Here is a 26279-nt window from a genome sequence, read left to right on the forward strand (position 1 = left end):
GTTTTTTTTTTTTTTTCAAGTTTTTCACATTTTTTGTGTTTTTGGGGGGTGATTTCTCTGTTTAAAATGACCCCTGAGCATAGTGCTGAAGTGCTATCCAGTGCTTCTGGGCACAAGCAGACTGCGATGTGCCTTTCCAGAAAATACGTGTGTTATGTAAGATTCCTTCAGGCAGGAGTGACAGTGCTGTTGGCCATGAGTTGAATGTTAATGAATCAGCAACATAGATATTAAATAACTTATTAGATTCTGACTTTAAACAGAAATATTCATAAAACAAGATTATGTGGGGATCAGTTGATGAAAATGTCACCAGAGGGTCATAGGAACCTAACCTTGTGTTTCCACTAGGAGCCATGGTTCAATATTGGCTAATTCAGTGTTTGCAGTGACTTTATATTATAGAATATAACGGTGGTGAATAATGAGAACAGATGATATAAAAGAATAATTCCACTGAGTGGTAAGGGATGTGAGGAAAATGAAATAGGCAGGGGAGGAGAGAGAGTGGGTAGCAGGGTGGAGGTGATGAACAGAGAACGGTGACGGGCACTCAGCTCTGTGGGAAGCTTGGAACCCAGGAATCCTGGAGTCCAGTGCACTGTGCCATCCACTCTGCTCACCGTTCGTATTAGGCTGTTCAGAGCTGCCGTGTGATGCTGACGGTCACCGGGGTTCAGAGCCACGGTTCCAAGGAGACTGCAGTGTACAGTGTCAGAACCCATCAATACCTCCAGGGCTTGCTGCCCTATCAAACATTCTCACCGCCAGATACTCTGGGGGGTGTTTTATTGCAGTTTCCTCCATGCAATTCTAACTGTGTTACTAACCAGGAAGGGCTTTCTTTCAGTTTAAACTGTCCAACAGATGGTGGTGGTTGCTCTCTTTATTCTGGAGATTGGCTGCATCCCAGTCACAATTTTAATTGTACTTAACAATTAAAACACTAAGTATTGTAAAAGAATATACAGCGGAGGGAAAAGAACATGGGGTTTGGAGTTGGATGGACCTGGCACCTTCTACATGGGTGGACCTAGGGAAGGTCCCTGCTGCTCTGTGGGGCTCAGTCTCTCCATCTGAAAAATGGGGCTGGTGATACATGTCACCCTGCATGGCTATGAGGATTAATTCAGATGTGCTGTGTATAGCTGCCAAGAGAATGTGATCTGTGGTCAGAACACCAGGGTTTGGAGCTTGGCCTCGGGCTAGTGTTTTAATTTTCCAAAGCCTTAATTTCCTCACCAACCCCACAGAGTTGTCGTGAGAAATAAACGAAATAAGGCATCAGGGTGAGAGATGGCGGGGCAGCAGTGGGGTGTACAGTAAGCACTCAATGAACGTTAGCTATGGCCGTGATTGAAGGTGCTTTGCTGGGACTTCCCTGGCAGTCCAGTGGTTAAGACTCCGTGCTGTCACTGCTGAGGCTGCGAGTTTGATCCCTGGTTGGGGAACTAAGATCCCGCAAGCTGCAGGGCGTGCCCCCCCCCAGAATACAAATAAATTAATTAAAAAATAGTACTATTAAAAAAGTGCTTTGTTAAACACTCATTAGGATGACAATAATAATATTAATAATAAATAAATAAATAGAAATAACAAGAGTTGGTTAAGATTGGGAGAAATCAGACCCTAGTATATTGTTGGTGGGACTATAAAATGGTGCAGCCACTGTGGAAAACAGTTTGGTGGTTTCTCAGAAGGTTAGACAGAATTACCAGGTGACCCAGCAATTCCACTCCTAGGTATCTACCCCAAAGAATTGAAAACAGTTGTTCAAAGAAATACTCGTATACAAATTATCATAGCAGAGCTGCTCACAATAGCCAAAAAGTGGAAACAACCCTTATGTCCATCAACTCATGAATAGATAAACAAAATGTGTTCTACCCATATCATGGAATATTATTCAACCATAAAGAGGAATGAGATTCTGATACAGGCTACAACATGAATGAGCCTTGGAAACATGATACAAAGCGAGAGAAGCCAGTTACAAAAGATCACTTATTGTATGATTCCATTTGTACAAAACATCCAGAGTAGGTAAATCCACAGAGACAGAGAACAGATTAGTGGTTACCAGAGGCTGAGAGAAGGGGGTGAGGTGGGGAGTGACTGTTTAGTAGGTATGGGATTTTTGGGGGGTAGTGATGGAAACTTTTTAGAATTGATAGAGACAACATTGTTAATGTACTAAATGTCACTGAATTCTGCACTTAAAAATGGTTGATGTGAATTTCACCTCAATACAATTTTTTTTTAATTTATAAAAAGGAGCTTTGTTAGAACAGAAAAACTACCCTAAAGTTCGTGACCAAACGTTAATCTGGCTAGATCTCCTGGTGGATAATAAAATCGCAAAAGCCTCGTAGGGCAGGACCTAGGAAGCATTACTGGGTCAGAGCCCAAGCTCCCTGCCCTGGCCCATCTCCCAGATGACCTGCACAGACTGGGGTCAGTGCATTTGTTTGGTCCAGCTTGGGGACATCCAGGGTTGGAGACGGTGCCCAGCGGGACCCACAGTTTGGCCGGATGCCAAGCTCATTAATGCGGTCTTAGATTAAGATTCTTGCCACTGTTGAATTGCTTTGGCAATGGTGTGTTTTTCATTTGTCCTTATTTGCTTCTTTTTGCAAGTACTACAAACCAGAAACTTGAAAATTCATCCTGGATTTCAGGTTTCACTCTTTCAGGGATTGTGTCTATAGTGAGTATCATATTTGACTTTTTTTTGAAGGGTCAGATGGCATTGCCCTAAATGCTGATCCGAAAGGTCTGTGTAAAATGGTTCAGCCTTTCAAGGGCCTTCTGGCTGTGTCTCCACTTCCTGAGAGCATTGGGAGGCTCCTAGAAAAATCGGGATGGTGAGGGGTACAGACCTGTATTGGAAACCCCATTGTACCACTTATCAGCTGTGTGACCTTGGGCCACTCAGTCTCTCAGATGATCCTCCGTTTCCTCCACTGTAACATGAAGACAGTAGCAGAATTTTCTCCAAAGGGTCTTGTGAGGATAATGTGAAGTGATGCATGTAAAATACTTAGAATACTCTTTGGTGCATAGTAAGTGTTCAATAAACAGTAACTCTTGTTAGTGTTAATAATAATTATTATTGTTACTATTTTTTTGCTTTACCAATGACTCCAGTGAGGTATTTTCAGCCAGCATCTAAAAGTTCTGTTTTTTTTTTTTTTTTTTTTTTTTTGCGGTACGCGGACGTCTCACTGCTGTGGCCTCTCCCGTTGCGGAGCACAGGCTCCAGATGCGCAGGCTCAGAGGCCATGGCTCACGGGCCCAACCGCTCCGTGGCATGTGGGATCCTCCTGGACCGGGGCACGAACCCACGTCCCCTGCATCGGCAGGTGGATGCTCAACCACTGCGCTACCAGGGAAGTCCTAAAAGTTCTCTTTCTTGCCAGAGAGTTGTGAGGATTAAACTAACAAGTGTTTTTAAATATTCACAAAAATTACAAGCAGGGGTGATTCTGGAATAGTAGCATATATACATTCTGATGCTGGCACTGAAATTCAGACAAAGTCCAAGCCAGACGTTGGCCTGTTTATAAAATGTTTATGGAAAGGGACAAAGAAGTTAGACACTTGCCTAGACTTTTTGAAATCACTTTCTCCCTTGAGAATGGCTTTTATTTCTCTTGGTCGCTTATCAGAGAATGTCAAAATAAAAATCCCTGCACCTTGGAATGTCTTTAATCAATCCTTAGACCTTTCATTTCTTAAAACCTATTCCCTTCTGCCCACCCCATTCAAGACTTGAAATAAAATGATTTTCCAGAAACAGATGACAAGATAGCAAGGGCTACGATTAATAACCCCCAGAGCACCTTGGTGCCACACCTTCCCTATTTAAAATGAAAAATTACCCTCTTGCCTCAGACTTTACTAAAAAGAGGATCAAAAGAGAGAGGGGAAGAGTTGATGTAATATAGCCCGTCAGTGAAACACTTCTGAAGCGTCGGCAGAGAGAAGTTGAATCCCTGTCAGTTGAGCGGCTGTCAATTTGGTTAATGAAATGAGGCTTTTTGCTTCTGCATCCCCACACTTCTGATTTTTTAGTGGAAGGGTAAAGGAGAAGAGAATTTGTTGGAGAAGGGAATTTGGAAAGAGTAAAGCTTTTCTTCCACTCTTTTTATCTCTCAGACTTTGAAACTTTAGGACAGCGATCCTTGGGACCAACTCAGTGCTTCCTTGAATCTCATGGAGTTCTCTGTGTGTGTGTGTGTGTGTGTGTGTGTGTGTGTGTTTGGAGGAACTGTAGGCTGTGGGGGGCCGTGGGTCCCAGCTCAACTTCAGATGCCATGTGATAAAGGGGAAGCGTGAAGGTGAAGGTTACTACCAACTATGGGACTTTATAGAACTCATTTATAAAACAGATCAGTAACATCTACCTTACAGGGCAGGTAAGACAAGCACTGAATCCCCTAACTGGGCCTGGCAGGGCCCTCCAAATGCTAACTTTTCTATCATAACTCCGCAGTCCGTATTCAGTAAATGTTGTTGACTCCTGGTTGAAGGCTCTGTTAGTCTCCTTGATCTGCTGTAACAAAACCACCACAAACTAGATGGCTTGAAACAGCAGAAATGTATTCTCTCCCAGTTCTGGGGGGCTTGAAGTCTAAAATCAAGGTGCTGGTGGAGAAGAATCAAGGAGAAGGCTGTAGGGGAGAATCCGTCCCGTGCCTCTCTCCCAGCTTCCGGGGGCTGCTGGCGATCCTTGTCTTGTAGCTGTGTCACTGCGATCTCTGCCTCTGTCTTCACATGGCCTCCTCCTCTATGTGTCCTTTCCTCTTCTTAAGGACACCAGTCGTTGGGTTTAGGGTGCGCCCTAATCCACTGTTCCCTCATCTTAACTTGATTACATCTGCAGAGACCCTATCTGCAAATAAGATCACATTCACTTGCACTGGGGGTTAGGGCTTCAACATAGCTTTGCGGGGGATACAATTCAACCACAATAAGGATGCAGTGACTTTTTTTTTTTTTTGCGGTACGCGGGCCTCTTACCGTTGTGGCCTCTCCCGTTGCGGAGCACAGGCTCCGGATGCGCAGGCTCAGCGGCCATGGCTCACGGGCCCAGCTGCTCCGCGGTATGTGGGATCTTCCCGGACCGGGGCACGAACCTGTGTCCCCTGCATCGGCAGGCGGACTCTCAACCACTGCGCCACCAGGGAAACCCAGACTCAGTGGCTTTTGATATCACGGGTTTACTTCCAGTAGGGGATGGCAGCTGGCCAGATCAGGGACACAGGCCCTGAAGGCCTGGCACTATATATCCACATCTACCTCATTTGATCCTCACCGGCGTCACATAACATAGGTGGTTTTACTCCCGTTTTCACTAACGTTTATGCAGCATTGGGCTGTGTGCCAGAGATAGTGCTAAATGTCCTGCTTGTATGGTCTTATTTAATCCTCAGAATAATCCTAGGGGAAAGCTCTAATGTGATCTCCATTTTACAGATGAAGAAACTGAGTCACAGGAAACGTTGGGGCAAGTTCATTTCTAAACATCATGTTGCAAAGTCCAGGGTGTTCTGTGCATATAAAAACTTTCACTTCCTTGCTTGATGTTTACTTAGAATTTATTCTTGTTCTTTCTGTTCAGAAAGCAAGTCTTCTAAATGATGAGGTGTCCCTTCTCCTTCTGAGGGAGTCAGTCAGTGGGTGTTGTGTTCATTACCTCTCCTCCCTGACCTGTAATTCAGGGCCATGGGCTGTCTACTCTGGAGATTCAGGGGTCAAATGGGAGAGGAGGCAAAAGGTGAACATGATTAAATCATGGCATGTATTTCTTTTTTTTTCTAATTTATTTATTTATATTTGGCTGTGTTGGGTCTTCGTTGCTGCGCGCAGGCTTTCTCTAGTTGAGGCCAGCGAGGGCTACTCTTCGTTGCGGTGCATGGGCTTCTCATTGTGGTGGCTTCTCTTGTTGCGGAGCACAGGCTCTAGGCACACGGGCTTCAGTAGTTGTGGCACGCGGGCTCAGTAGTTGTAGCTTGCGGGCTCTAGAGCACAGTCTCAGTAGTTGTGGCTCACGGGCTGTAGAGTGCAGGCTCAGTAGTTGTGGCACACGGGCTTAGTTGCTCCGCGGCATGTGGGATCTTCCTGGACCAGAGCTCAAACCCGTGTCCCCTGCACTGGCAGGCGGATTCTTAACCACTGTGCCACCAGGGGATGCCCCTGGCATGTCTTTCTTAAAAAAAAAAAAATTCTAAGAGGAGTCTGACACGCTTGGACAGACTTGGGAGGTTTTAGAATCTCCCGACCACTTCTCTCAGCCTAGAAAAATAACTTCTTCTTGAGCAGTTCTCCCAGGATTTCCTGGGAGCAAAGGAGGAGAAGGTAAAATTCTACTGCGTCCTGGGCATCGCTGCCCAGATGTCCCGCAGGAACCTCAGATTTGGCTGGTGTGACCCTGAACTTGCCCCCCCGCCCCCCGCCCTGCCCTGTGCTCCATCTCCTTCTGTGTTTTCCATTGCTGTGATGCATGCCCCCAGCCAGCCACCTTGTGACCCAGGGGTGGGGGGAACCGGGACGTCAGCCTTGACTTAGTGTCATGCTCAAGGGCGCAGACCACCAGCCCAGCTGTCCTTCTCTCCAACTGTATCACCTTGAGTGAGTCATTTAAACTCTCTGTGCCTCAGTTTCCTCGTCTATAAAATAGAGTGATTTTTGTCTGCTCTGTAGGATTGCTGTGTGGTTATTAACTTGATACAAGTAAATGACTTGGAACAGCAGTGTCAGGAACATAGTAAGTGCTCAGCACACGGCAGCTATTCGTTCCTCCTCCTCTTATACTAGTCACCCAACTCGTCTCCATCTCTGCTGCCACAGCTCCACTCCTGGTCCCCATCATCTCCCACGCAGGTGCCTTCAGCAGCCTCAGGCTGGGCTCCTGCGGCTGCCGTTGACCTGTACGATCCTTTCTCCTTTCACCCCCAGCCCCACGCCCAGCCCGTGCCCCTCGCACTCGCGCAGTTGGAGGGCTGGCTTCAGACACGTCTTTCCACAGCACTCATCTGGTCATGCCCCCTATGCACAGTGGGTCCTACTGAGCGAGAATGGATGCTCACACAGCCCTGCACCAGGGCCTCTGGGACAGCTTTAATCACAAGGGGACAGAGAGAGCAGTCAGTGCGTGCATTCCGGGCCAGCACCCTGCGTCCTGCAGGAGCCCGTGGCAAATGGACTCCATCCCTTGGGCTCTGGTTTGTAAGCCACAGGATCAGGGATGCGCCAGCATGTCCACTGGTATGAGCAGGGGCTGGGGTGTAACAGTGATGTGATGGAAAGAACCTTGGCCTCCAGCCCTAACCCACTTCTCAGCATTTTCCCACTGGGAGAGCCAGCCCTTCCCTCGACATAAGCAGGGGTTTGGGGCCCAAGCCTTGTGGATATAACAGTATGGCCAAGCAGGAACTTGGCCTCCATGCTATCATCATTTATGGTTGTGGGAGTGCCAGCCTCTCCTTGGGCATGATTGTGGGGCTGGGGTCCAGGCCTGGAGCTTACAGCTGCATGATGGTAGACCAGAGCTTCCCCCTTGCTTATTACTGGGTTTGGTGGCCTTGCGCCCTGGGCTGTGTCAGGTTTCCAGGAGCTCTGCAGGAGGCCACTGCAGGGGATCAGTCACCATCCCCTTCCACTTAGCAGAGCAAATCCCTGGACGGTCCACCTTTGCCCTTCTTTCCAGCCTCAGCTTGGATTTCTTCCTCCTTCGGAATATCTCCAGCCACACTGAACTGCTTGCAGTCCAGACTCACCACGTTCTGCCGTCTCCTGGCCCTTGGCCCTGCTGTTCCCTCTGTCCTCATCCTTCCTCCTACACCCTCCACTCTGCCCCTTTCCTAGGATGTTCTCCTTCATCCTCAAGATCTGAGCTTAGGTGTCTGCTCCTCCGGGATGCCTTTCCCCATCCCTCCCCAGAAAGCTGGCCTCCTCCCCTCTGCTCTCACTCACCTGCACTTTCTCTAACATTGGATTCCTGGTTCCATACTGTGAGTACTTACATTTATTTAAGCAAGGAGAAACTCACAGAACATACAATTAACCATTTAAAAGTGAACGATCCCACAGCATTTAGTGCGTTCACAACGTTGTGCAATCATCACCTCTATCAAGTTCCAAAACACTTCTATCACCCGAAAAGGAAACTCTGTACTCATTAAGCCGTTGCCCCCGTTCCTTCTTCCCCCACCCCAGCCCCTGGCACCCACTAGTCTGATTTCTGTCTTTATCGATTTGCCTATTCTGGACATTTCGTATAAATGGAATCATACATTATGTGACGTTTCATGTTCGGCTGATTCCACTTGACATCGTGGTTTCGAGGTTCATCCAAATTGTAGCCTGTATCAGTAGTTCATTCTTTTCGATGGTGGAATCATATTCCGTTGTATGGACGCACCACCTTTACTTTATCCATTTGTCAGTCGATGGGCATTTGGGTTGTTTCTACCTTTTGGCTGTTGTGACTAGCATTGCTGTGAACATTCACATACAGACATTTGAGTGCTGCTTTCAATTCCTTTGGGTCTATACCTGGGAATGCAATTGCAGTGAGTGCTTATTTCATCGTTGATCTTCCCACTGGCCTGTGAGCATCTCGAGGACAGGGGAGACAGACGCCCGACGCCAGGCGCTGGTATAGCGAGTGCCTGGGGAGCAGGCTGGATGAGTCCCAGGCATCCAGAACAGACGTCTCACTCATCCTCAAGCACCCGCCCATTTGTCTGCGTCATCATGTGGTCCAGGCTCTGTGCTGACAGCTCGACTCATTGTGTCTCATTAACTCGCTGCTTGCTTCACTCTGGTATTTGCTCAAATGCCCACTGTCACGTCTGCATCCTTTTGTGATTGAAGTAGCCCCAATACTCCTTTTTGGTGCCCACGTCCAGCTTTCTTTTCCTCCCTAGCATTTATTATCACTGACATATTATAGGCATTATATTATATATGACATCTTATAAGTAATATAATGTTACTTTTTTTGTTCATCCCCTTTTCTTCTCTGTTTCCTTACCAAGAACATGAGCTCTGTGAGGACAGGAACTTTTGTCTCTTTTGTTCATTGCTGTATCCCGGTGCCTAGAACAGTGCCTGGTATACAAGAAGAGTTCAAATATTTGTGAAATATACTTGGGTGAATGAATGAATGTATGTGTTTAATCCTCACTGCACCCTCCAAGGGAGCCATGATTATTCATTCTCATTTTACAAACCCCCAGAGTCTCAGAGAGGTCAAGTAACTGGCCCAAGATCACAGAGCTGATCAGCAGTGGAACCAGAGTTCTAAGCTGGATCTCTCTGAGTCGCAGTCCCATATTCTTTTCACTTCACTCAAGGGAGCATGAGCTCTAGCGATAATGCCCAAAGTACTTCCCTGTGGCCTTGGAGTGTGGTATGTGATTAAGATAACTTAAAAAAATAGAATTTACTTTCTTACACATGTTTTACTTAGGCTCATTTGCCAATGTGTTTGTATTTCCTGAGCAAATACATCAATCCAGAGCTTGCTGGGTGAATCAAGCTGATCTGGGCTTGATTCTCTGTCTGCCCCCAGCTCTCAGAGCTATTCAGCCTCTCTGAACATCACCTTCCGAGAGGTACACAGGGAGGTGACGTCACCTGGTGCCATGTTCAGCTCTCAGCACAGGTGCATATGCTTTAAACGGGAGGTAGCAACGCATCACCATGGTGTTGAGAATTACAGTACAATCAGCTAAGGTTTATGGAAGGCCTGCTGTGTGACAGGTGCTGGGCTCAGCACCCTGCTTGTGTTATTGCATTTGATCCTCATAATATTCCCCCGAGCAGGTCTACTATTTTCCTGTTTCACTGCTGATAAAGCTAAGACTCAGAGAAGTTTGATGAGTGTCCAAGGTCACACAGCCAGGAAGTAGGAGAGCCAGAATTAGGGCCAAGTCATCTGACTCCAGAGCTGGCTCTCTTAGACCCTGGGCTAATGTGTATGTGCAAATATTTGAGAATCGACACACCATAGTGATGGTGATTTGGGTAGAATGTTCTGGCAAAGTCTGGGAGGAAGGAAAAGGGAGACTCTTGCCAGAAGTAGCCCTTGCTCCAGCTCCTGCTTCCATTGTGCGGATTATGACGGTCCAGGGTCTTCGGTGAATGCAGGTCCCACTGTCCTAGAGGCCCTGTGCCCTCGTTGTTGAGTTGGCCAAGATCCTGGGTTTGAATCCCAGAGGCCAGCTCCCATCTCTGCTGCAACCTTGGAAACATCTTCATCTCTGCACATACATTTCCTCATCTACAAAGTAGAGATCAAAATGGCCCTTTGCACACAGATTTATGAAAATTAAGTAAGATGTGGAACAGTCCCAATATAACAAATGAAGAAAACAGATGACAAACCATTAAATAAGATCTTATGGTGTTTCTTAAAAAAAAAAAAAAAAGCACAGCAAACCAGCTGGCAGGCGCCACAGCGGAGCGTTAATAGGCAGGATGGCTCGGCTGTAGAACAACATTGCCTTTTTCCTTATCCGAATTTCCTAATTTTTCTGTAATGAATATGTAACAACAAAATGAGTTGTTTTTAATTAAAAAAGGGGCAGTGAGTCAGTGTTCATGAAAGCACTTTGTAAACTGTCAAATGCTCTATAAATTAGCTCTTGTCATGGTCCTTATAGTAATTATTATTGTTATTGCCAGTCGGCCACGAGTTGGGATTTATTTCAGCTTGGCCTCTGATGGGAGGGCCCACTCGATCACCTTCTGCCAGGTCCTGCCACGTGGTCCTCTCTCTCTTTTAAAAAATAAATAAATTTATTTATTTATTTTTGGCTGCGTTGGGTCTTTGTTGCTGCGTGCAGGCTTTCTCTAGTTGCGGCGAGCGGGGGTTACTCTTCTTTGTGGTGCGCGGGCTTCTCATTGCAGTGGCTTCTCTTGTTGTGGAGCACGGGCTCTAGAGCGGAGGCTCAGTAGTTGTGGCTCGCGGTCTCAGCAGTTATGGCTCGTGGGCTCTAGCGCGCAGGATCAGTAGGTGTGGCACATGGGCTTCGTTGCTCTGCGGCATGTGGGATCTTCCCGGACCAGGGCTCGAACCCGTGTCCCCTGCATTGGCAGGTGGATTCTTAACCACTGTGCCACCAGGGAAGCCCCGTGGTCCTCTCTTGATACCTACTGACTTGTCTCCATCTGTGTTGCCACCACCCAAGTGGAAGCCAGCATCCTCTCTCAGCGGGAGCCCTGTGATACCCTTTAACTGGGTTCTCCTTGTCCAAGCAGCAGCCTCTATCTATCTATCATCTATTATCTATTTGTCTATCTATCCTCTATTACCTCTCTCTCTCTCTCTCTCTATCTTCCCGTTTTGTTGAGAAATAATTGGCATACAGCACTGTGTATGTTTAAGGTGTCCAGCATAACGGTTTGACTTACATACATGATGAAGTGATGACCACAGTAGGTTTAGTGAACCTCCATCATCTCATATAGATACAAAAGAAAAGAAAAAGACTAGTTTTTTCCTTGTGATGAGAACTCTTAGGATCTACTCTCCTAACCACATCCCTGTGTAACAAATGGCAGTGTTAGTTATATTAATCATGTGGTACAGCACATCCCTAGTACTTATTTATGTTATAATTGGAAGTTTGTACCTCTCGTCAGCCTTCATCCAGTTCCCCTCCTCCACACCCCTATCTCTGGTAATGACAAATTTGATCTCTTTTTCTATAAGTTTGTTTGTCTTTTGAAGTATAATTGACCTACACCACTCTGTTACTTCCTGGTATACAGCATAGTGATTTGAAATTTCTATATATTACAAAACGATCACCACGATAAGTCTAGTTACAGCGTGGGGAATATAGTCAATAATAACGTGATATCTTTGTATGGTGATAGATGCTAACTAGAGAAAGGAACTTTAGATCAAAACCCTCAATGGCTTCCTGTTGAACTTTGTATAAAATCCACATGGGCCTGGAGGTCTGCCCTCACCTGTCCCTTCAGCCTCCTGAGCCAGTTTTCCCATTGTCACCATATATTGCCTTCGAGAAGACACCGGAAAAGGGACCCAGGACAGTGCCTGCCCTGACTTAGACGGTTTTGGAGCCTGAACTTTTGGTCTCAGTATTCGACCCTTACGCTTTTACGTCTCTTAGTGTAGAGGATGTAGGACTGCACGTTGTAGCCTGAGAGTCTGTATGTGTAGACCAAATACGTATTTGCACTCTTAATACAGCAAATGAGTGAAAAATGTTAGTGAACTATAGGATTTAGTTTTATTTTCTGACTTAGCTTATATCAGGGCTGAAAAACACCTCCAGCTGCATTCAGGCAGTAGGATTTTTTTTTAGTGCTCCATTTTTTCTAATAAACTGTTGTGAGACAAGAAAATCTCCTTTCTACCTCTACGCTTTTGTCCCTGCCAGCCTCCTCGCCTCTCCCCACACCTGCCATGCTCTTTCCTTGGACATTTGAGCTGTGGGCTCCCCAACCCTGGACAGTGGAGGGCAAGGCTGTTGAATGGGGATTATGGTGAGACGGTCAACTAAAGGATTTCATTCTTTTTGGAGGGGCCAAGTGGGTGTGGTTGAATTTATGTAAATATGCGTACAACATATCGTGCATAATTTATGTAAATGTGCACACAGCCATACCGTGCATAATTTATGTAAATATGCGTACAGAGCACGCTGTAATCAGCACACGCACGGTGCACGGTGTATACGGTGTAACGCGCGTCTACGGTAATGTGCCTACAGTGTAATTCACCCACTTTCTCATGGCTCATCTGTCGTCTCTGCTCCTTTGTCCCAACTCAGGAGGCAACCTTTCCAAACAAGACTGGACCATCCAGTGGCCCACCACGGAGACGGGGAAGGAGAACAACCCCGTGTGCCCCCCGGAGCCGACCCCGTGGATCCGCACCCACCTCTCCCAGAGCCCCAGGGTCCAGTCCAAGTGCGTCCAGCACTACTGTCACGCCAGCCCCAGCCCGGGGCCCCCCGTGTACACCCACGTGGACAGGCTCACTGTGGACGCCTACCCGGGCCTGTGCCCGCCCCTGCCACTGGAGTCGGGCCACCGGTCCCTGCCTCCGTCGCCCCGGCAGCGGCACACGGTCCGCACCCCGCCGCGCACCCCCAACATCGTCACCACCGTGACCCCGCCCGGCACGCCACCCATGAGGAGGAAGAACAAGCTGAAGCCCCCGGGGACCCCGCCGCCCTCCTCCCGGAAGCTGATCCACCTGATCCCGGGTTTCACGGCCCTGCATCGGAGCAAGTCCCACGAGTTCCAGCTGGGTCACCGCGTAGACGAGGCCCACACGCCCAAGTGAGTGCATTTGGTGGGTTCCCGGGGGCAGCTGAGCCTCCCAGTCAGGGAAGCTTCAAATCAACTTGTATTTCCTTCCTCCAGTTGAATGAAAGGTGGATTTTCCCTAATGGCTGGTCCAGAATTTCCCAGAAATGACCCCTTTTAATACTATTAATGCTGTACAGTAGGGGTCGGAAAAGTATAGCCCAGGAGCCAAATCTGAATTTACTGCAACGCATCCAGATTCGTTCCGTTCTGTTTTGTCTGTGGATGCTTTCCTGCTACAATGGCCGAGTTGAGGGTGGCCCGAAAAGCCGCAATCTTTACCGTCCGGCCCTTTACAGGAAAACTTGCCAGTCCCTGCAGAGTCTATCCTAGTGCTGCCCCTAGAAATAGGACGCCAGCTGCATACGCGACCTTACGGTTTCTAGTAGCTGCCTTAAAAGAGTCAAAAGAAACGAGTGATATTAACTTTCATGATATGTCATTTAACCCAATATAGTAAAACGTGATCATTTCACAGTAGAATCAGTGTAAAGTATTATTACGGAAATACTTTGCATTCTTTTCTCCACACTGAGTCTTTGAAATCTGGAGGGTATCTCACACCAGCAGCTCAGCTCAGTTCGTACCGGCCACCTTCCAAGTGTGGACTGGCTGCCTGTGTCACGTGGCTGCGGTGCTGGATGGTGCTGCCCTGACCGACCCTGTGCCTGGGACTTGCTCTGTGTTTATACCTGAGATACATGCCCAGGTCTGCTGGGGGTGGGAGGGGGCTCAGGGAGCGGATGAGTGGACTGTCAGAGCAAAGGTCGTCCCACAGAAGCTGCAGGTGGGGCCACAGGCACCCAGGGGAGAAAAATCCTGAAAGTTGACATGGGTTGTGCCTGGCTCTGACTTGCGGGGGTGGGGGGTGGGGGCGGTGGGGGGGTGGGGGGGGCGTAGGTGGGACTTGCTGCCAGCAGAGGGCGACACGGCATCTGTGGCTGTATGCTGGCTAATGAGAGAAATGGGGCAGCTCCCTCCAGGGCCCCTCAGAGGCTGACTGTGACCTGGGTCCCTTGCAGGTTTTTGAGGTCTCAGTGTATTAGAAATGGAAGAAATGCTAAACAGGGTCACAGAAGTGAGTAGCACGTTTTAAATATTTACCTTTAACAAAATTGCATCTGAGGCATAGAAGATAAAATGGTTATGGATAATCCTATGAGGAGATGCGGGGAAGAGTCTAAATTTGGGAACTGTCGTGTGTGAAAGGCGTGGACCCCGGTTCTGGGAGCTCTGAGGTGGGGCAACCACTGGGGAACGGTTCACTGCATTTCCATTTCAACGATTTAGCCGGTGTTTCGTGAGCTCTCACTACCATATGCGGGTGAATCTAAGACGTTGATCGTAAGATACATCCTGTGTGCATCTTAGAATTGATGAAATGTGTTGTGTCCTAGACTCTGGGCTAGTCGGCAGGGTACAATGGAAAGGAAAAAGACATAGCCCTTGGCCTCGTGAAGACTGACACTAGTCCAGTAACCACACATAGGTGTTATGATCTTTTTTTTTTTTTTTTTTTGCGGTACGCGCGCCTCTCACTGTTGTGGCCTCTCCTGTTGCGGAGCACAGGCTCCGGACGCACAGGCTCCAGACCCACAGGCCCAGTGGCCGTGGCTCACGGGCCCAGCCGCTCCACGGCATGTGGGATCTTCCTGGACCGGGGCACGAACCCGTGTCCCCTGCATCGGCAGGCGGACTCTCAACTTCCCTGCGCCACCAGGGAAGCCCCAGGTGTTATAATCTTATGTCCAGTATTTACGAACAGTGTTACAGGCTATCAGGAGAAAGTGCAGGATGCTGTCAGAGCTTGTGGAGCTGATTGAGTTTGCACTGGCAGGGAGCTGAGTGGGGGGACTGGGGAGGGTTTGGTCGGCGTGACTTCCAGAAGAACTGTTTGGACTGAAGGTTAATTAGGGATTAAGATGGTGGAAGGGGTGGGAGGTGTTTCAGGAAGGGAGCATGACCCATTGGAGGAACTGATGGAAGGCCTCTGTGGCTAAGGGAGCAGGCAGGTGATGCAAGAAGAGACTCCTGGGTTAGGCAGGTGGCAGCACTGTTCACAACAGCCAAAAGGTGAAACAACCCGAGTGTCCATCAGCAGATGAAGGGATGAACACAGTGTGGTCCATCCGTACAATGAAATATTATTCAGCCATAAAAAGGAATGAAATTCTGACACCTGCTACAACATGGATGAACCTTGAAAACGTTATGCTAAGTGAACTAAGCCAGACACGAAAGGACAACTATGGTATGATTGAACTGATGTGCGGTGCCTAGAATAGGCAAATTCACAGAGAGAGAAAGTAGAATAGAGGTCGCCAGGGGCGGGAGGAGGGGAATGAGGAGTTAGTGTTTACTGGGTAGAGTTTCAGTTTGGGAAGTGGAAAAGTTCTGGAGATGGATGGTGGCCATGGTGGCACAACAATGTGAATGTACTTAATGCCACTGAATTGTACCCTTAAAAATGTTTAAAATGGTAATTTTATGTTATATATATTTTACAACAATGATGAAAAAAGAGACAGGAAAGCCAGGCATGGGCACACTTTTTCTGTAAAGGGCCAGATAGTAAATGTTTTAGGCTTTGCAGATCAAGTGGTCTGTGTCATCTCTGCCATCGTAGCAAAAGCAGCCACAGACAATAGCTGAATAAGCGGCCGTGGTGATATTCCAATAAAACTTTATTTAAAAACAGGTGCCTGGCTACATTTGGCTCACTGGCTGTAGTATGCCCTGGCAGAAGCCTTGTTGTAGGCAGTGATTCTCCCTTCTAAGGCCTTAAAGTGATTTAAGTGGAAGACACGATCAGATCTGATTTTACGAAGGTTACTCAAGCTTCTGTGTGAAATCTGTATTGGAAACATACCCCTTCACCAGACATATTTGGGACATCAGAGACTTAACAGAGGGTTGATGCTTTTCTGATTGGAGTTGGGCTTTATTTTTATGGGTTTTTTATATAAATTTATTTATATTTTACTTACTTATTTTGGCTGCGTTTGGTCTTCGTTGCTGTGCACAGGTTTTCTCTAGTTGCGGTGAGTGGGGGCTACTCTTCGTTGTGGTGCGTGGGCTTCTCATTGCGGTGGCTTCTCTAGCTGCGGAGCATGGGCTCTAGGCACTCAGGCTTCAGTAGTTGTGGTGCGTGGGCTCAGTAGCTGTGGCTGGTGGGCTCTAGAGCACAGGCTCAGTAGTTGTGGCACACAGGCTTAGTTGCTCCGCGACATGTGGGATCTTCCTGGATTAGAGCTCGAACCCATGTCCCCTGCATTAGCAGGAGGATTCTTAACCACTGCGCCACCAGGGGAGTCCTTATTTTTATGATTTTGTGAGAGCCAGAGAGACTGGCTGCTGAGACCTCAGGATGTGGGGAGGGTTGCAGGAAGGCTAGGAACGCAGGTTGCTGCTGTGGAAGGTGGGAGGGACATTTGGGGTCTGCTGGCCATGGTTTCCCCAGACTGTGCATCTCCCTCACTCATCGCTGTGTTGATCACAGAGTGAAGTGGAATTTGACCAGAAGGCAGAACCTGGCTTGACAGACACACGATCTTTTAATCTACAAGCTGGGGGCGAAGTGAGACAGGCTGCCCTTTGCCTGTTTGTTTTTTGCCCCAGCATTATTGAGATGTAATTGACAAATAACACTGTGTAAGTTCAAGGTGTACAGTGTGATGACTTAGTACACACACGTATTATGAAATGATTACCACAATAAGGTTAGTTAGCACATCCATTACCTCGCATAATTACCTTTTTTCTGTGGTGAGAACAGTTAAGATTTGCTCTCTTAGCAACTTTCAAATGCTAACAATATAATATTGTTAAACAGTCAACATATGGTACATTAGATTCCCCAGAACCTATCCTTGTAACTGGGAGTTTGTACCCTCTGAACAGCATCTCCCCATTTTTCCCACCCCTAGTCCCTGGCAACCACCATTCTACTCTCTGTTTATATGAATTCAATGTTTTTAGATTCCACATATAAGTGAGACCATGCAGTATTCGTCTTTCTCTGTCTGACTTATTTCCCTTAGCATAACGCTCTCAAGTTCTATCCATGTTGTTGCAAATGGCAGGATGTTTTCTTTTCTGTGGTTGAATAATGTTCCATTGTGTGTGTGTGTGTGTGTGTGTGTGTGTGTGTGTGTGTATGCCATGTTTTCTTTATCCATTCATCCATCAGTGTGCATTTAGGTTGCTCCCCTATCTTGGCTATTGTGAACAATGCTGCAATGAACATGGGGGTGCAGATATCTCTTTGAGATGATAACTTCATCCTCTTTGGATATATACCCAGAAGTGGGATTGCTGGATCATATGGTAGTTCCATTTTTAAATTTCTGAGGAAACTCCATACTGTTTTCTACAGTGGCTGCACCAATTTACATTCTTAGCAACAGTGACCAAGGGTTCCCTTTTCTCCACATCCTCACCTACACTTGTTATCTCTTGTCTTTTACATGGTAGCCTTTCCAACAGGTGTGAGGTGATATCTCATTGTGGTTTTGATTTGTATTTCCCTGATAATTAGTGATACTGAACACCTTTTCATATACATGTTGGCCTTTTGTAAATTTGTAAATCTTCTTTGGAAAAATGTTTATTCAGGCCTTTTGCCCATGTTTTAATTGGATCCGTTTTGTTTTTTCCTATTGAGTTAGTTGTAGGAGTTCCTTACGTATTTTGCTTATTAACCCCTTATCAGACATATGATTTGCAAGTATTTTCTCCCATTCTGTAGATTGCCTTTTCATCTTTTGACTGTTTCTTTTGCTATGCAGAAGCTTTTTAGTTTGATATAGTCCCACTTATTTATGTTTCCTTGTGCTTTTGGTGTCATACCCAAAAAAATCATTGCCAAGACCAGTGTCAAGGAGCTTATTTTTTTGGTCTCTTTTTTAAATTGAAATATAGTTGTTGTATAATATTATATAAGTTACAGGTGTGCAATATAATGATTCACAATTCTTAACGGTTATACTCCATTTATAGTTATTAGAAGATATTGGCTATATGCCCCATATATTGTACAATATATCCTTGTAGTTTATTTTATACCTAATAGTTTGTACCTCTTACTGCCCCACCCCTATGTTGCCCCTCCCCCTTCCCCTCCCCACTGGTGACCACTAGTTTGTTTTCTATATCTGTGAGTCTGCTTCTTTTTTGTTATATCCACTAGTTTGTTGTATTTTTTACATTCCATTCCACATGTAAGTGATATCATACAGTATTTGTTTTTTCTCTGACTTATTTCACTTAGCATAATGCCCTCCAAGTCCATCCATTTTGCTGCACATGGCAAAATTTTGTTCTTTTTTATGGTTGAGTAGCATTCCATTGGATATATGTACCACATCTTCTTCAGCCAGTCACCTGTTGATGGACACTTAGGTTGCTTCCATATCCTGCCAGTTGTAGATAATGCTGCTGTGAACATTGGGGTGCATGTATCTTTTTGAATTAGTGTTTTTGGTTTTTTTGGATATATACCCAGGAGTAGAATTGCTGGGTGATATGATAGTTTTATTTTTAGGTTTTTGAGAAACCTGCATATTACTTCCACAGTGGCTGCATGAATTTACATTCCCACCAACAGTGTACAAGGGTTCCCTTTTCTCAAGGAGCTTATTTTAGTGGGCTGTGACCAGCATTAAAAAATATGAAATAGACTATCCTAGACTAGATTATATTGGAATGCATTGCATGTAGTGAGGCTAAGTATTAATATTGTTTTGTGAAACTTGTGTCAGATATACAGTCATCCCTCGGTATCCACAGGGGATTGGTTCCAGGACCCACCAAGGAAACCAAAATCCACATATCTCAAGTCCCATCGTTGGCCTTCCATATCCGCAGTTCCAACCACAGATCATGTATGACTTATTGGAAAAAAAAATCCATGTATAAGTGGACCCACGCAGTTCGAACCCACGTTGTTCAAGGGTCAAACTGTATATAGTGCTTTTTTTCATTCTGGGGGTTCTTCCCACTCGGGACAGCTTTGATTTGGGAATAAACCCCACTGGGGCGTGGGTGAGGAGGCTTGAGAAGTCAGCCTTTTACGCTGTGGAATGTAGCCAAAGGCACTTGCAGAATTACTCGGCTCATTCTGGTTTCGGTTGTATGCTTAGTGTCTGGTTTCTTCTCTCCTTCTCCCTGGTAGCCCTGCTGGGGATGGTTCTTTGTTGCCAACTTGGCAATTTTAAGCCTACTTTTATTTCCTCTCCATGGGATGAAGTGGGGTTTCCGACGTCACAGGTCTTTCTGAACAGAACTGAATCTTTCAAAACCATTGGTTCCTGTGAGCTTTCCAGCACCAGTACCCTGGTGGGTGCTGGGTGGGAGGAAGACTGTGTTTGAGACCAGTAATTCTTGGCACTCTCAGGTGTACCCACAGTGCTTTTCAACAGATGGTCTGCTCGGCTTTCAGTCCTGTCCCCAGTAGTACCTCATGGGCATTTGTAGAAAAAGCAGGGCAAGAAAACGAGACTGTATGAGCTATAGTATGTCTCTCATCACTGGTAGCCTTGCAGTCCAGGTACGTTGAGCTGGATCAGAACTGTTGTGATTGGTATTGGCCAAAACCGTCTCTCCTGCTGTGTATGCATTCTCAAAGTCCTTTTTACTTTCTTCTTTTCCTTTTGTTCTTTTCTTTTGTTTTGCATTTGAATTTATGAGTGTGATCTTACTCCTGTGGCACTACCAAAACACGCACACATATACACGTGCATGCATACACACACAGAGGGAAAAAATCCTATTTTTTCCCCTGGTAAAAGTAATACCTGACTGTTGTGGAAATTGAGGACACAGGACACATGATGAAGAAAGTAGAGAGTATATGCTGGACCTTTTGTTTTATACACACATACATAACATGCATTCTCACAGGGGTGAAATCACCCCTAACGGGGCACAAATGGGTTTTTAGGGGAGAGAGGTGGGGAAAGAAACCTTGATATAATAGTTTGCAGATCTCCGTAGAGTCATATACATAAATAGATACCCAGTTTATCTGTGGTATTAAAATTTCATTGGGAGTTGGGGGTCACGATTGGAAAAAAATATCTAAAAAGCTTCTTTAAGGGGTCATTGAAAAAAGGCTGGGAAACACTGACATAGATCTGTGGATATAATCCTATAGATAGACTTAGGCATAAACATTAGGGGTTACTAAGTCTCCCCAGTGTTCTTACCCGTCTCTCTTCTCCCTCTGGCTTTGTGGACACACTTACATAGGTAAGCTGGCGCTGATTTCAGCCATGTGAAAAGTTGAGGGAGCAATCTCAGGGATTCTGGTCCTCTTGGCCTTCAGTCCAGGGATTCCACGGTTACTGTGTTGGAAAAAGGAAAAACCTAACAATTCTTAAGTGTGTGATGAGTTGTCTGTCTTTTGATTCCCCCATTTGTCCACCCAGCACACAAATGACTTGCTATCTTTTGTCAGAGCATCTGAAAGGGTACACTGGATTTCTGTGAACTGAATCACATTTTAAATGCATAAGAGTAGCTCAGTATTAAAAAGGAATCCTACTGTAAATACCCCTTTTTTTGCAAATTCTTTTAAAACACAATTTCCAATTATAATTTTAACTACAGAAGTGACTCCCAGATAAGCTTTGTTCTGAAAATAAAAGCAGTATAAAATGTAAGCCATCCAGGCACAAAGTCCCCTTCCCCTTGCCATAGAGAACATCTAGAGCTGCTCTTAATACATTGATAAAAGTCCTTGTGTACATGTGTTGTGTTTGTATGTGTATCTATAATATGTCTACTTCCCTTCCTTCGTTATTGGAACCACACTGTATGGCTTTCCCAGTGTGACTTGCCGTTATTAGTTCTGCATAAATATAAATCTTCCCTTTATGACCTTCATCCTTATCTCTTTTAGAAATTCTTCTGTCTCCTCAAAGCTCATCTAGAACATTCCTGGGTTCATATCTCTGCTTTCTGGGGCAGAGTGTGAAAGCCTCAGCTGACCTGGGAGCAAAGAGAACGGGCTGGATGGAACCCATACTCGATCCTCACTCTTGACTCTTCATTGCAGTGGATGCACATTCCTGTATCTGAGATATCGGTGCCATTTGTAGCTTGTATGAGAATAGGCTTTCCCCCACAGATTCCTTATGTAAATAAGAATTCAAGGGGGCTCTTTTCATTTACTTTAGAAAACTAATTATGGGCAAACACTCAGACACACTGACACACACCTACAGATCATTGTGCTAATTATTACGACAAACTCTACTATATTTATAAGGGCAAGAGAGGAGTGATCGGTTTTATATCACAGCATATTTGTTAAAATAGGAAGGCTTCTACTGGGCTCGTACACAGGGTTCTTTTAGGTCTAATTAAGCATTTAGACACATGAGATTAATACTGACCACACTTGGCATCTGACTGACGCACGGCAGCAACAGGCGTCTCTTCTGTGGGTCCTCGGGGGCTGCTCTTCCTCGCCCTCACCTCCAAGTGGCCATTCAGGTGCAAGGTGGTGAGGTCCACATTAAGCAGGTGTGGGAACCATCCTGGCTTAGGGGACAAGAGCTCTCGTAAAACCTCCATCAGTATAGCTCCTAGGGTCCCTGCAGGGGTCATGTCATGCTACTCAAGGATCCCCAAGGCTGTGGATTCCTTATCAGGAGTTTCAAGTTCATACCAAGAACTCCCATTCGATGTACAATTCACCCATCAGAGGCAATTCTACCACGAGCAGTGTGGTCTATTAACAGAGTTGACATTGCCCCTTTAGATTCGAAGGATTAGAGCTAGAAAGTCCACCCAAGGTCAGTTGCACTTTCGGAAGATGAAAAAGTTGAGTTCACCCTTCACCCTTCACCCACAGCTTCTCTTGAAAAATCCTTTCATTTTTATTTATTTTATTTTATATTAAAAAATTGTAATTTATTTATTTGGCTGCTCTAGGTCTTAGCGGCGGCACTTTTAGTTGAGGCATGCAGGTTCTTTTTTTTTTTTAACATCTTTACTGGAGTATAATTGCTTTACAATGGTGTGTTAGTTTTTGCTTTATAATAAAGTGAATCAGTTATACATATATCCCTATGTCTCTTGCCTCTTGTGTCTCCCTCCCTCCCACCCTCCCTATCCCACCCCTCTAGGTGGTCACAAAGCACCGAGCTGATCTCCCTGTGCTATGCGGCTACTTCCCACTAGCTATCTGTTTTACGTTTGGTAGTGTATATATGTCCATGCCACTCTCTCACTTCCTCCCAGCTTACCCTTCCCCCTCCCCGTGTCCTCAAGTCCATTCTCTATTAGGTCTGCGTCTTTTTTCCCGTCTTGCCCCTAGGTTCTTCATGACCATTTTTTTTTTTTAGTTTCCATATATATGTGTTAGCATATGGTATTTGTTTTTCTCTTTCTGACTGACTTCACTCTGTATGACAGACTCTAGGTCCAACCACCTCACTACAAATATCTCAGTTTCATTCCTTTTTATGGCTGACTAATATTCCATTGTATATATGTGCCACATCTTCTTTATCCATTCATCTGTTGATGGACACTTAGGTTGCTTCCATGTCCTGGCTATTGTAAATAGAGCTGCAGTGAACATTGTGGTACATGACTCTTTTTGAATTATGGTTTTCTCAGGGTATATGCCCAGTAGTGGGATGGCTGGGTCATATGGTAGTTCTATTTTTAGTTTTTTAAGGAACCTCCATACTGTTCTCCATTGTGGGTGTATCAATTTACATTCCCACCAACAGTGCAAGAGTGTTCCCTTTTCTCCACACCCTCTCCAGCATTTATTGTTTGTAGATTTTTTGATGATGGCCATTCTGACCAGTGTGAGGTGATGCCTCATTGTGGTTTTGATTTGCATTTCTCTAATGGTTAGTGATGTTGAGAATCCTTTCATGTGTTTGTTGGCAATCTGTATAACTTCTTTGGAGAAATGTCTATTTAGGTCTTCTGCCCATTTTTGGATTGGGTTGTTTGTTTTTTTGATATTGAGCTGCATGAGCTGCTTGTAAATTTTGGAGATTAATCCTTTGTCCGTTTCTTCATTTGCAAATATTTGCTCCCATTCTGAGGGTTCTCTTTTCATCTTGTTTATGGTTTCCTTTGCTGTGCAAAAGCTTTTAAGTTTCATTAGGTCCCATTTGTTTATTTTTGTTTTTATTTCCATTTCTCTAGGAGGTGGGTCAAAAAGGATCTAGCTGTGATTTATGTCATGGAGTGTTCTGCCTGTGTTTTCCTCTAAGAGTTTAATAATGTCTGGCCTTACATTTAGGGCTTTAATCCATTTTGAGTTTATTTTTGTGTATGGTGTTAGGGAGTGTTCTAATTTCATTCTTTTACATGTAGCTGTCCAGTTTTCCCAGCACCGCTTATTGAAGAGGCTGTCTTTTCTCCAATGTATATTTTTGCCTCCTTTATCAAAGATAAGGTGACCATATGTGCGTGGGTTTATCTCTGGGCTTTCTATCCTGTTCCATTGACCTATATTTCTGTTTTTGTTCCAGTACCATAGTGTCTTGATTACTGTAGCTTTGTAGTATAGTCTGAAGTCAGGGAGCCTGATTCCTCCAGCTCCGTTTTTCTTTCTCAAGGTTGCTTTGGCTATTCAGGGTCTTTTGTGTTCCCATACAAATTGTGAGCTTTTTTGTTCTAGTTCTGTGAGAAATGCCATTGATAGTTTGATAGGGATTGCATTGAATCTGTAGATTGCTTTGTGTAGTAGAGTCATTTTTACAATGTTGATTCTTCCAATTCAAGAACATGGTATATCTCCAACTATTTGTATCATCTTTAATTTCTTTCATCAGTGTCTTATAATTTTCTGCGTACAGGTCTTTTGTCTTCTTAGGTAGGTTTATTCCTAGATATTTTATTCTTTTTGTTGCAGTGGTAAATGGGAGTGTTTTCTTTTTCTTTCTTTTTTTTTTTTTTTTGCGGTACACAGGCCTCTCACTGTTGTGGCTTCTCCCGTTGCGGAGCACAGTCTCCGGACGTGCAGGCTCAGCAGCCATGGCTCACGGGCCCAGCTGCTCCGCGGCATGTGGGATCTTCCCAGACCGGGGCACGAACTCGTGTCCCCTGCATCGGCAGGCGGACTCTCAACCACTGCGCCACCAGGGAAGCCCTGGGAGTGTTTTCTTAATTTCACTTTCAGATGTTTCATCGTTAGTGTATAGGAATGCAAGAGATTTCTGTGCATTAATTTTGTATCCTGCTACTTTACCAGATTCGTTGATTAGCTCTAGTAGTTTTCTGGTAGCATCTTTAGGATTCTCTATGTATAGTATCATGTCATCTGCAAACAGTGACAACTTTACTTCTTCTTTTCTGATTTGGATTCCTTTTATTTCTTTTTCTTCTCTGATTGCTGTGGCTACAACTTCCAAAACTATGTTGAATAAGAGTGGTGAGAGTGGGCAACCTGGTCTTGTTCCAGATCTTAGTGGAAATGGTTTCAGTTTTTCACCATTGAGGACGATGTTGGCTTGTCCTATATGGCCTTTATTATGTTGAGGTAAGTTCCCTCTATCCCTACTTTCTGGAGGGTTTTTATCATAAATGGGTGTTGAATTTTGTCAAAAGCTTTCTCTGCATCTATTGAGATGATCGTATGGTTTTTCTCCTTCAATTTGTTAATATGGTGTATCACATTGATTGTTTTGCGTATATTGAAGAATCCTTGCATTCCTGGGATAAACCCCACTTGATCATGGTGTATGATCCTTTTCATGTGCTGTTGGATTCTGTTTGCTAGTGTTTTGTTGAGGATTTTTGCATCTATGTTCATCAGGGATATTGGCCTGTAGTTTTCTTTTTCTGTGACATCTTTGTCTGGTTTTGATATCAGGGTGATGGTGGCCTCGTAGAATGAGTTTGGGAGTGTTCCTCCCTCTGCTATATTTTGGAGGAATTTGAGAAGGATAGGTGTTAGGCATGCAGGTTTTAGTTGCGGCATGCAGGATCCAGTTCCCTGCCCAGGGATAGAACCCGGGGCGTGGAGTCCCAACCGCTTGACCACCAGAGAAGTCCCAAATCCTGTCATTTAAAAAAATTATTTATTTTAAAAAAGATTTATTTACTATTTATTTATTTAATTTACTTTTGGCCACGTTGGGTCTTAGTTGTGGCACGTGGGATCTTCGTTGAGGCATGCGGGATCTTTCGTTGCAGCATGTGACCTTCTCTCTAGTTGTGGCACACGGGTTTTCTCTTCTCTAGTTGTGGTGCTTGGGCTCCAGGGTGCATGGGTCCTGTAATTGTGGTGCGTGGGTTCCAGAGCGTGCGGGCTCTGTAGTTTGCGGCACGCAGTCTCTCTAGTTGAGGTGTGCGAGCTCAGAGGTTGTGGCACGTGGGCTTAGTTGCCCCGAGGCATGTGGGATCCTAGTTCCCTGACCAGGGATCAAACCTGTCCCATGCATTGTAAAGTAGATTCTTTACCACTGGACCACCAGGGATGTCCCCCAATTCCTGTCATTTTTAAACACCTGCAATTCCCATTGAATTTCTTATTTTGAATTAGTGAGGTCTTTAACAAAGGCTTTTATAATTCATATAATAATATATAGCATGTTTATTATATATAACATAATTTATAATTATCTGCTGTAAAATTTATGCGTATCAGTTTTTTGGTTAAGTCTTGTCATTACTTTGCATAAGAAAGTTCTGTTGACAGCCGCATCTTCCCATTCACCCTTGACCTGTGCCCTCTGGCCTAGATTACAGGCCCTCTCCCCCAGGGCTGGAGCAAGAGTAGGCTGTTACCCTCATGGAGACCTCTCCCTTTCCCTCAAGCTGCAGTCCTGTGATGACTCCAGGGAGACTCATTTAGAATAAGTTTGGCTTCCCAAGTATCAGTGGGACCATCTCTCTGTTTTTGCCCCAGAGGCTTATAAAAACACCACCTGTGAATCATCCATTGCTAC

The 26279-nt window shown here is 45.3% G+C and overlaps 1 protein-coding gene across 1 annotated transcript in view; it reads left to right on the top strand.

The window, feature by feature from the left end:
• KSR2 (kinase suppressor of ras 2) overlaps positions 1–26279 on the top strand; it is a gene marked incomplete at both ends in the record, with an annotated part of 397529 nt that overhangs the window by 137942 nt on the left and 233308 nt on the right. The window contains one exon of the mRNA XM_082668163.1: positions 12816–13329. Coding sequence (XP_082524289.1) covers positions 12816–13329 — 514 coding nt within the window. The remainder of the gene's footprint in view (positions 1–12815; positions 13330–26279) is intronic.

This window comes from Grampus griseus (genome assembly GCF_964374135.1).
Source record: "Grampus griseus genome assembly, chromosome: 12".
Classification (NCBI taxonomy): Eukaryota; Metazoa; Chordata; class Mammalia; order Artiodactyla; family Delphinidae; genus Grampus; species Grampus griseus.